At 38.2% G+C, this 12,134-nt stretch overlaps 1 protein-coding gene across 9 annotated transcripts; it reads left to right on the forward strand.

The window, feature by feature from the left end:
- Positions 1 to 2,063: 2,063 nt before the first annotated feature.
- Positions 2,064 to 12,025, forward strand: Asator (tau-tubulin kinase asator). Of its 9 annotated transcripts, XM_015189053.2 has the most exons (16): positions 2,069 to 2,384; positions 2,625 to 2,745; positions 4,600 to 5,047; positions 5,119 to 5,484; positions 5,550 to 5,939; positions 6,009 to 6,212; positions 6,667 to 6,735; positions 6,793 to 7,125; positions 7,183 to 8,016; positions 8,314 to 8,462; positions 9,109 to 9,253; positions 9,612 to 9,695; positions 9,759 to 10,008; positions 10,120 to 10,770; positions 11,086 to 11,185; positions 11,244 to 12,025. In XM_015189053.2, the coding sequence occupies exons 2-16, from the start codon at positions 2,657 to 2,659 to the stop codon at positions 11,491 to 11,493; spliced, it is 4,362 nt and encodes a 1,453-aa protein (XP_015044539.1). In that variant the 5' UTR covers positions 2,069 to 2,384; positions 2,625 to 2,656; the 3' UTR covers positions 11,494 to 12,025. The 9 variants fall into 9 exon arrangements, 8 of the variants coding, with proteins under 8 accessions (XP_033237086.1, XP_001352345.4, XP_033237085.1 ...); XM_001352309.4 differs by having other exon boundaries at positions 2,068 to 2,384; positions 9,612 to 10,008; positions 10,120 to 10,467; XM_033381193.1 differs by lacking the exon at positions 9,612 to 9,695.
- Positions 12,026 to 12,134: the final 109 nt, after the last annotated feature.

The raw sequence follows: 12,134 nt of genomic DNA on the forward strand, positions 1-12,134 counted from the left end.
CATATCAGATGGATTTCGACTTACTTACGTTGTACAAATGTACAAATACCCTTAAATTCAAGATATAATTGATAATTATAAATATTATAATTAGGAGGTTGTTCATACCTTTGCAAATGTTGTTTTTCGAGTGATATGGTCTGTAGCGACTAGTTTGCAGGTGGCGACAGACAGGTGGATATTATATCCGCAAGGATAAAAAACAACTGTTTAGACCATTCATACCTGTAATTTCAAGAGTACACATATGCTACTATTCCGAAGCAATGCTTTGCGGCAGTACCACATAACCCGGAAACCCCGACTGTTCCCTTGTCTGTTAAACAAAATTTAGTATTAGCTGTAATTGTATATTTGTAATATGCCGATGGTACACTTCTGGGTTATTCAGCAGTCATTTTGCCCCACTTGAATAGGAAATTGTTACAACAAAATTTTTTATCGAATTCTAATGATTTTAAGTACAAAAATTACTTTAAAAATACATAGTTCATTTAAACTTAGAAAAAAAATATTTAATTGGAATCATTCGAGTATGGTTGAATATTGTTGTTCTGATTCACATACTTGAAAAGCCAAACATTTTCAACCTGGACTGTATGGACTGCGCTTAATCATGTTGATAAATTCACGACATGGAGGAAAACCTCCTCATTCCCGTGAGTGTTAAAGAATAATTGGTTTAGTCCTGTGCCACAGTTACAGGTGTATTTTAAAACCCCCTACCGTCCCACAAAGGATGCAAATTTTTGAATTTCGTACTTATGGATGTGTATGTTGAACAGCAAGTGTAATTTGCCCGCACATTTCAACATTGCGCAATTTTCTATTTGACTTAGACTTGTTAACGAATATTCGAATACGACATATCGAATATAATATATTGATATCTGACAATTGCTGGCTGCTAGGAAACTATACGTTAGTATTTGACTTAGCACCAAATTTGCCCGCCAGGTGTCGCTGTTTGTATTCATTTCATGTTGACATGCTCGCCATTCAATCTGGCAACGCCACCAGAAGGGACCATATTAACAATCGGATCAAATTAGGGTCTAATAACCATCTCTCTCCATATCAATCTCACATCTCAAAATTTCTCATAACTTTAAAAATTTTTAAATTTAAATTTTAAATTTAAATAAAAACCTGAGAAATTTAAATACATTTACAATACATACCCATACATATCTCGTACCAATAAGCAGGATGTCTGTATGGCGGAAAAGACAAGGGCGGCGACAGCGGCGACGGACGAGATCCGATCCGCATTTTTTTCACGCCTTCTGTAATGTTAACTCTTTGACTCCATCCGTTGTCCTAACATCTATTCTATAGACATCTCCAAGAAGTATCCGCCCCCGCTGCCCATCATTATTCAGGAGACAAACGTGTACGAGTTACTGATCGGAAGCCTGCATTTGATCACATGTAAAAATGGATCGTTCGACCGCGAGGGCTAGTATGATGTCATCATACCATACAGATATAAACGGGTTTATTAGGGCGATTTTGATGTACGAGTGTTTTTTAGAGGTCTGTATGAATGGCAAGGCAAAAAACGGGCAAAGGAAATCGAGTGTATTCGAATATATACATAAAGGTCTTTAATATAAAGGTCCAATCCGCCGATTTCGAAATGAATATAAACAGCGACACCTGACGGAAAAATTTGGCGCTAATTCCAATAAAATTGCATAGTTTCCAAGCAGCCAGCCATTGTCAGGTATCGATATGTCATATTCGAATATTCGTTAACAAGTCAAAGTCAAGTAGAAAAGTGCGATGTTCAAATGTGCGGTTTCAACATACTATATATTTCTCCATATGGAGTATGGAGATCCAAAAATTTGCATCCTTTGTGGGGGTGGTAGGGGGTCGGGCGTAATTTTGAAATTGCATAGGGAATGGAACTGATCGCATAGAAGGGTCGGAAAGCTTCATTAGACTAAAGATAGCTTTTCTTTCTTGATTATATTATGAACGAGCGTGTATGCATGTATTTACGTGTAGGATGCACAGAGATGCCGAAAGTTTCTAGTAGTCTTTGTTCGTTGGTCCTCAGTAAGATTTTTCAGTGGATGGAATATTTGGTGTGAATGTGAAAGCTTTAATAGACCATATTAAAGATTGACTAACAGTTTGCCAAGTAGTGTCTAAATTAATTTTAAAAATATTCATATGTATCATATATACATATGTAGGATTAGAATCGTGTCACGTGTCGATAGAAGAAGAAGTTTTCGTTGAAGTTCTCTATAATTAAATCGACAATACAGTATAATCTTAAAAATAGATTCACACACAAGACACCTAAAAATGATCATAAATAAAATCAAATGCACGGGATATATTCAAGATGCAAAATTGGAATAAAAAAGAGTGTATGTATATGTGCATGTTCAAGCTATTTTTTTAAATTGATTTCTAAAAAAATACCAGTTGTCTTTAAATACTACGAGTGGCTGTATGTATGTATATGCATATGTATTTGCACTATATAAATACACAGTCGTATCGGTGTATAATATGTACTTACATACACTATATACTATACTATATTTACTCTGACTCATGTGATAGAAGGCGCTATAAAAAGTGTAAACAATAAAAAACTCTTTCAGCCTATAACATTGAATTATGAATTGGAGCTTTAATGTTTATGGATTTATGCTCGGGCAGCTCTGGCTTATTACAAGAGGAGAAAAGTCCAGAAGCCAAAATGCATTTACAGGATAACCCTAGGTGAGTTAGAGTTAGCCTGAGCAATTTTTTTGTGTTTTTTTTTTTTGGACCAAAATATCGATAAGAATGATTTTTTTTAATAAGGAAGGAAAAACGAGCTATTTAACAACATAACAGAAGACTAACATATCCGAAATTTAAGCAGATTTTGTGGTTATGTGTGTGCGCGTTTTTTGTTTAAATAACAGAAAAAAATAATATTTTACATCCCCACGGGGATTAGAACCCCGTCCCGGAAAAGCGGGCATACAACCACTGCTAAAAGTCTTGCCAAATGCTAGCTAAAAGTAAAAGTTGTAATATTGTTTTTCAAGAAGGATGATGAAGTAAAGTACTTTTAAAAACAACAGTTAGGAGGGCACGTACGAGCACGCATGCGCAATCCCAAAGTGGAAAATGGAAATATGCAGCTGGTTACAGCTGGTTCTGGTATAGTAACCACCCTAGATTATTCTCTCTCGACCACTCTCTTTTCTCTCATTTCTCATTGCGTTTTATATTCCTGAGCGCTGCTTGGGGCTGAATTCGATTAGGTTAGGCGACGAAACTTTACTGGGAAGGAAAAGCAGTCAAAGCTTACCAATCGATACATCATTTATTTCCGTGAAAATGTTTAAATTGCTAGCGGAGGACCTTCTCCCTGAATAATTCGAAATACAAAGTTTTATGATTTTTCCTAGTGCGCGTGCTTTCTGTGAGACGTTAAACCATACTTCGCAGGACGAGAATTTTGACGCGAATAGATAATTTTCGAGGTCTTGTTATACATAACCATTACGTGGATGGACTTTTTAGGCTATTGTGATTGTAAAAGCATAGCAGTTGTGTACATCACATCCTATTTGTTGAACAGGAAGTGGAAGTGAAGTCCTCTTATATTAACACGACATGTGTATGCTTGGATGGTATGTATTATGTAGTAATGCACATTTGCACAAGCATGAGATCATCAGCATCTATATCTATGTACACATGTACGTACATATGAATGATTTTTTTTAATAAGGAAGGAAAAACGAGCCATTTCAAATCCTGCAGAGATAACGACATGACATTACCCGTTCCTATGACAGCCACAGTCTTTTATTGAAATAACTGGAATGACTATCACAGTGGCGTCCCTACAAAATGTATATAATATACATATACATATATGTACCCAACAAAAATTTTTTCAATACTTTACATTTTTAATTTTCACCAATTTTACCGGCTTTTAAAAAAATTCCGTGAAAAATCTATTTCCCGTTATATGAAAATGCAAAAAAAAAATATTTATATGTAAATGCATATTTACATAATTACATATGTATGTACGTAGCTAGATGCAATGGCGGCCTAAACGTGACTAGTTACATCTAACTCCTATCCCGTGTTGTGCTAGACTGAACCATTGGATAGACCAAGCCAAGACAGGTGTGGCTCCTTTAGTCAGTCTAGTCTTCAATACAATACATATGCACATATTCGCCTAAAAGTTCCTTATCCCACTCAATGTACGTATGTAAGAAGATGGAATATAGATAAGAAAAAAATACCCACTAGAAATTGGAGAAAAGCTGAAAAATATAATCCGGTCAAACTAATTAATTTAATTTAAGATTTTTAGACATTGCTTTCCTTTGCTTTTTTCATGATTTATGAGAATCTTTCTCACATATACTCAGAAAAAAAGTTTGATGGCAAAAAAAAGTGCCATATATTTCGCTAGCAGCAGAGTGTGACCAGGTGTGCGTGCTCTGCGGTTACACTGCTCATCAGCTGTGTTTTGTTTACAAAGTTACTGCTGGGGGTCGGGTCTCTGTTCCCAGGAAAATTGCAGTATGTTCTACACACAGAATATCCTTGTTTCAGAAACGACGAAAATGTTGCTGCGTCACGAGATCATGATTCACATCAGCAACACTCGAATCAGGAGCTGTTCATAAGTCCGAGCAACAAAGTGAGCTCCAGCTCTAAGAATAACATCAGGTTGCATCCACCGCCACTGTCGAAACCACCGCCACTCGCAAGGCCTATCTTGCAAGCTCACATCCTGCAACGAATCCAGTCGGGCACGGGCACTGGAGCTAATGTGTTGCAGCGATCAGCGACTTTGCCAGCGAAGCATAATCGCTTAGGAGTAAGCCGCAGTAGGGTAACTTTTAAAGTGCCATCTTCAACAAATCCAGTTCCTGCCCTGGCGCAGATAGCCACAGCTGAAAAGGGCAGACACGCACTTGGAGTAGCTCCAAAAGAATCGTGCAAGATGACTTCTGAGGATCTTTTGCAGCCGGGCCATGTTGTCAAGGAGCGTTGGAAGGTGTGTCCTCTACATAATCATATTTTCTGTTCTGATATTACCACTAAATTATCTTTTTCTAACCGTTTTAGGTGGTTCGAAAAATCGGTGGCGGCGGTTTTGGTGAAATCTATGAAGGACAAGACCTTATTACACGTGAACAAGTGGCCCTCAAAGTGGAATCGGCAAGGCAGCCCAAGCAGGTGCTCAAAATGGAAGTTGCCGTTTTGAAAAAGCTACAGGGCAAAGAGCATGTATGCCGCTTCATTGGATGCGGGCGAAACGATAGATTTAATTACGTGGTGATGCAACTTCAAGGAAAGAATCTAGCAGAGCTCAGGCGAGCTCAGCCGCGTGGTGCATTTTCGCTTAGTACAACACTTAGGTTAGGCTTACAAATTTTAAAAGCCATTGAATCGATACATTCTGTGGGATTTCTTCATCGTGATATAAAACCGGTAATCTAATTTGTTGGTCATGAAAAATTTTAATTGCAATTTATTAACGGTCGTTTTCATTCCAGAGCAATTTCTCCGTCGGGCGTTTACCCTATAACTGCCGGCGGGTTTATATGCTAGACTTTGGCTTGGCTCGGCAGTACACCACAGGTACCGGCGAGGTGCGATGTCCCCGAGCAGCAGCTGGCTTCCGCGGCACAGTTCGCTATGCATCCATCAATGCTCATCGAAATCGGGAAATGGGACGTCACGATGATCTATGGTCATTATTTTATATGCTCGTGGAGTTTGTGAACGGCCAGTTGCCGTGGCGAAAGATAAAAGACAAGGAACAAGTTGGCCTAACTAAGGAAAAGTATGACCACAGAATATTGTTGAAGCATTTGCCGTCAGATCTAAAGCAATTCCTGGAGCATATACAGTCTCTCACCTATGCGGACCGACCGGACTACGCGGTAAAGTAACTGTACAATTCCAAAGAGGGCGTATGGTGAACTAAAAAAAAATGTATTTTTTTTTCTCAGATGCTAATTGGACTGTTTGAACGCTGTATGAAAAGACGCGGCGTCAAAGAGGCTGATCCATATGATTGGGAAAAAGTGGACACTTCGGCAATCGGCAACATCAATTCAAGTGTCAACGCATTAGTGCCTGCTAAAAATGATTACATCCATGGAAATATAACACAAATGACAGTCGCTGCATCTAACGCGAGCGGCACTGAATACGTAAGTCGATAGCTCAACATAACAAAAATAACAGAGAAACGTTTGTTTCTGTTCAGTTTTGTTTGTTTCGGTTATAAACTACTTATTGAAGTCATAAATAGATGATTTGATGTCAAACCCGATGCAGTAAAGGAAGAACGGAGAATAAAATCGAAGTTGTCTCATTTCTTCTCATAAGTTAAACGCTATCTTCCAAAAAAACACATTTTCAAACTTCCAGATGTCGTAAGAGCAAACCGTAGCCAAGTTATTATCTCTGATTTGGTGCTCAGAAGGGGTACTAATTAGGCAACTTCTATAAATTAAATTGAAAACTAATCTAGGTTGACTTCCCGTAAATAAAACTATGTGCATACATATATGTAGTCTATAAGTCAGAATTATCTATCCCATCCATATAATTGTTAAAACTATTTATTTTTCTTCCTTACATGATTTGTCGCATTTTCAAAAGGTTCGAAAGCGGACTGATATTGATACCGCTCAGATCGCAGCGACAGAGCCGTTGCATATGAAAGATAAGGTAGGTAATAATCCATTTTGAAGAAGCATATTTTAATAATTTGAAATCATTTTTAAGGTTGATAGAAACTGCAATGCGACTTCATCAGTTCCCCAACCACAGGCTAAATGCGAGACATCTTTACAGCACGCCAACTCAGCCAATAATCAAAATACCTTACCCAAAGCTTTGTTGCAGCAGCAACATCCACCACAATCTGCCAACAGCAATGTAGCTATGGCTACGCCTAATCTCCCTAATGCACTGATTAAGTCATCAATGGTTGGTGTTGGAAACCATGAAGCACCGGTAAAGACACAGCATTCAGTAATTCATGCAAAGAATTGCCAACCCCACAGCGGAACCGTGTCGTTTTCTGCATCAAACCAAAACAACTCTGCTCCCGTCTATGTAAGAAGGCAAATGCAATTAACACTTATACAGTTACACTCAACTAATTTCTTACAGTATCCCAATCTTGAAGATAAGTTTGTAGCCACACAGCTATTGCAAACGAAGAAAACCGCTGAGGCCGAGCGCATAGGGGATGTTGATATCGAAGTCGCACTGATTGCAGTTGAAGGCTCCCAAGGCCAGAAGATCGCCGATGCAAATATTATTGAGGGTGTCAATAGAACACCGCAATCCGGAGGAGAGCAGCACCAGCAACCGCAAACGAAAAAATCAAATCCAACTGGAAATACTGATAAACAACACCAGAAAATGGATGCGTTAGTGTCAGAAAAATGCAGCGACAGTAAGCGGTCCATGGATGATCAAAAATCAACCTATGGGCGCCTTCGTGTACTTACAGCCCCACCCATGAGCGTACATGATCTAACCGTTGGTGGGGCTCAAAGCCAGCATGGAGATGAACTTTCAGCTACATATGACCAGGATGCTCTGGCTTTCTGCGGAGGAGGAGGGAGTTCTGCTTCAAAAGTTGCCATATGCCAGCGCGGTCAGGTATTTGGAATGGTTGGCATACCGCCAGTCAATCGTCGCTCAGCAACATCCACCAATTTACGACCGTCTTCCTCGGGTGCTGGTTCCAATTCGATTCAACGTATCAATAGCGCATCAGCAGGCGCAGCTGGTCAGTCAGTCACTGGCAACAATACAGCCAGAAGCAGTGTTACCGGCGACCATTCAGTCACTCAATTTGCATTGATAGACGATGAAAATGTGTCCGCATTACAACAGGTAACAAGGGGCGGAGCTCTCACTCTTGCTTCCCAGTGGAAAAGTCAGTTTGATGACTCTGAGGACACGACCGATAACGAATGGAACCGAGAGCCACAGGTAAATTAGAATGCAAACTAATTATGAAAAGATGGGAATTCTAGTTGACCAAGTCAGGTCGCGTTTCAACTAACGATAAATGCTTAAAATGTCTTCCTGTAACAGCAACAATGCTTAACAGTTCCAAATCACCTACTATTAATATATGTACTTTTTGTAAGATATTATAATTGTGTGCATCCGATATCCCATGTTCAATGTTGCTGTTTTTTTTTTTTTTTTTTTTTTTTTTTTGCAAAATTTAGTATTTTCCTAAGATAAACATGTAAAATATACAAACTACATTTCACCTCACAGTCGCAACCCAATTTGGATCAATTGATTAAGGGGGATGTTTCATTGCCTCTGTTAAATGAAGCTGCAATCTTTTCCCTCACTGCCGTCGCTGATACAACCAAGACAACAAAAACCCAAACGCCCCAAGACGGAAAATCCAGGCCGAAAAGGTAAGTTTTGAACTGATGGCTAATCTATGCATACATATTTATAACCTTTGGTGAGGATGTCTTAAATGTGACCCAATTTTTATACATGTAAGTATGTTCATCCCACAAATGAAATATGTTTTCCAGCAGAAAAGCAAGCCGAATCCGTCTGTGCATCCTACTCTACCTTGCTTGTTCGTAGAAATAAAGTGTCATAAATTGTATATCAGTTGCAAATTCATCTCCAGATGAGAGTTAACAGGATCTGCAAAATGTACAATATTTGGATTTTTACCAAAAATTGTTTAATGCTTAACAACATATTCTGAAAATCATAAATGTTTAGATTAAAGGAGCGGTGGACGAGGCAAAGAATTTGTAACCTTCTATATATTTTCGATATTTTATCATCAATCATTTCGCACATTTATATTTATCTTTACATTCTAATATCCAGATCGAATTAGGCTGTGGTAAAAACTTCGCATAGGTGATGCATAGGAAATGCTTTCATTTGCAAATTACATGAGTGATCGTGTACATCCAAATGAATACTAATATACCGTGTAGCGGTTATAAATATGTATATGAATTTAGTAAAATATTGAATTATTTTGTTATTTGTTTTGTGTACAATTTGTGCGTATATTGATTTCCCCTACCATAGATACACACTCAACATAGCCGGGATCGAAAACTACGACACGTTGAAAATCTCTTTACCGCACTGCTGGTCTGACCCTGCAATGGGTAATGTATTACGAAAAGACTTAGAGCCACCGGCTGTGCAACAAGCCGCTTTTGATAATACAGTAAGCATATCTTATAAATCTTACGTCTTTGCCTACTTACTTAACTAGAATAAGTTAATTATTTCCATACCGATTAAGAGCATGCAACAAACTAATATTAGTACATACATATTCACGTTCCGGAAGACATTTTAAGCATCTTATCACACTCGTGTGTGTGTTTATGTGTACGATATTTCAATTATTTTTGCTGTTCCCCAATGTCAATGGCACCAATATTCAATGGAAGTACTACATGCTCTTGATATATTTGAACTTTGTAAGGTTGAGTTAGGAGTGTTGAGGAAAAAAACAGCCTTGAACATCCCAACATCGAGAATTTCAGCATTTTTCATTGGACCCTCTCTTCAATTTGTAGGTATATCGCATGGATATAGCCAGGAATGTTTGTGTGCGAGAATCATACTCGGAAATCACTCCGCTGGGACAACCAAAGCCTTCTGTATCTATCTTATCACAAACTGTACTGCCGTCATCATTTCAAGATGATCATGTTGCTTTTCAGTCAAATAAATCAAATGAGAGCCAAACCAAGTCCAAACATCGAAACAGCCTTCCGAATGTGTCATTGGCCGACATTTTTGACGACCAACAGGCTCAACCAAATTATAGTTCTTTGGTGGTGAATGACGCGGCCAAGCCCTGGTGCGTACAAACCACATCTTGCCAGAAGAGTAATTTGCCTGAGAGTGAAGAAATCCAGGAGAACAATGGTTGTGTTAGTGGGCGTCTGGAAATTCGTGTCATTCCCAAAGGTAGGCAAATAAAGTAAATTTCTTGCTATCCAGGGATGTAATCCAATCGCACCAACTCAATGTTAGTTATATCAGTTTGTACGTGATGTTAAAATACGTTTGTATTTTTAGAAATCTCTAATTTGGATGAATCTGTCTACTATGATGCATTGGCAGCTGCTGTTAAGATGACTTCAAGTACAACTAGCCAAGGCATTGCTGATAAAACTCAAGGCCAAGATTCTAGTGATAAGGTGCTAACTAACTGTGATGAAATAAAAACAACAGCAGCAGCAGCAGCAATGAAAGCTTCCTCTCCGAATACAATCAATAATTTTAAAGTACCAGTCAACAAAGCCACTGCTGAAGCACCCAACGAGCCAAGCTGCTTCAGCTCCCATGTGGTCGATTCCATCAAGCCCAAGCTGAATGGAAACAGCGAAATTTTCAATACAAAGGAGCAGGCTTTGACAAAAACAGGTGATTTAGATACTCAAATATCACGGGTGAGCTGCGCCTACGGCGGATCCGAAGGTAACTGTGAACCACCGCTCTTGGCACCCAGCAAAATACCAGTGCGCCAATCAAAATGTGCTTCATGGGCGGGTACTGATACTACCACAAATGCATCAACCACAATCGGGTCTATCGGAGGACAGCATCTTATCCAAAACAATTCGCCATTTGACTTGACCAGTTGTATGATGGACGCTATTCCTCTTCGTCACGACATATACTCTGGTGTTTTACAAAATCCTCCCAATAATACGGACCTAACACCAGGTTTGTTCCCTTTATAAAGTGGGCTTTGCCAACAAAGTAATTGATAAATGAAAAGTATTCGCTGCACGTTGCATGTACTTTCTGTGTCCTAACTTGTTTCAGGATTCGATTGAATTTTTTTTGATGAGTATAATATTCTGGTACGAGTATTATATTAGTTTTGTTTCACTGCTTATTCCCTTTTGACATAATAAAGTTTACTATTACAAGAGTTATCATGATATTTGCCGTGACAGTTATGTACCTTATATTGAAAGGAGAATTCTATTGTATTTTCAAATGTGTATGTGATTTGATTCCAACCATCTCATTTAGGATTACGACGTAGACGAGAATCCGCTGAAGGAAAGTATATAACCGACCCAACACAATTACAGCTAAGATTTCAACGTCCTCGGTCCCGCACCTCCAGTCGGTAGGTTTTGGTTAATTTAAATTGCATTTCATAATAATTGTCATATGTAACATTTAAGAACTCGTGGCATACCTACTACAATGTTAGGAAATTTTGATGATCAATCAACTGATCTCAGTGAAGATAAAACTGGAACTATTGGAGCTCACTTTATTACAAAGCAATATGAAGAATCGAAATTTAACAATATCACATGGAGTGAAAATTCCACAGATCCACAACCGAAGAGTAACATCTCGCCACCACCGGGGGAGCCAAAAATAGAAAATAGTGCGCGCCTTCGTCGTTATAGGCATAACATAGAATAATGACATTCTCAGTAGTAATACTCTTATGTACTATCTTGGATCCAGGACCTGGTTTGTTTTTGTTACAGAATTAACAAGTCCACTTATACACGACGAAAATGCGTTCACAAATATTGGCTCCTCTATATATTTTCAAAATTATGTTCGACCTGCATAGACAACTTTAATCTTTTTCTTTTTTATATATAAACAATTAATTAAAGTTTTCTTGCTTGAACTAGAAAGAACAAAGATATCTCCCATGTCCACTTCTAGGGCAAGGCAAATTAACCAAACAAAATAGTATGAAAATATTAAGATAAGCTTTAAAAGAAATGCCTAACACCGTTATTTATAGAATCAAAGTATATTGATCGACTAAGAACTCTCACCCCCGTACTCCTGTAACTCACAATTAATGATACCCATAAACGATAAACAATACCTAATTATCTCCGTATTTAATACTTACAAATTGAATTGTGAATGTTTCAAGTCAAGGATGCATTATTATAATAAAGTTGCAAGCAAAATGAGTGCTAGGAGAATTTCAGTTATTAATGAATTAATTTATACTTTGTTATTTAGTTATATGTATGTATGTATGTGTGTTTTGGGAGAACGTTCAACTAAACTTCTGCAGTTTTCGTTGCAATTTTGAT

This window comes from Drosophila pseudoobscura, chromosome 5, assembly GCF_009870125.1.
Source record: "Drosophila pseudoobscura strain MV-25-SWS-2005 chromosome 5, UCI_Dpse_MV25, whole genome shotgun sequence".
Taxonomy (NCBI): domain Eukaryota; kingdom Metazoa; phylum Arthropoda; class Insecta; order Diptera; family Drosophilidae; genus Drosophila; species Drosophila pseudoobscura.

Excerpts from the sequence above, each read along its gene's own strand:
- Asator (XM_015189054.2), top strand. The coding sequence starts at position 2,657 with ATGTTTATGGATTTATGCTCGGGCAGCTCTGGCTTATTACAAGAGGAG. Across the intron at positions 5,485-5,549 it reads TTCATCGTGATATAAAACCG|AGCAATTTCTCCGTCGGGCG; the intron begins GTAATCTAATTT and ends TTTTCATTCCAG. Across the intron at positions 6,213-6,666 it reads ACGCGAGCGGCACTGAATAC|GTTCGAAAGCGGACTGATAT; the intron begins GTAAGTCGATAG and ends CATTTTCAAAAG.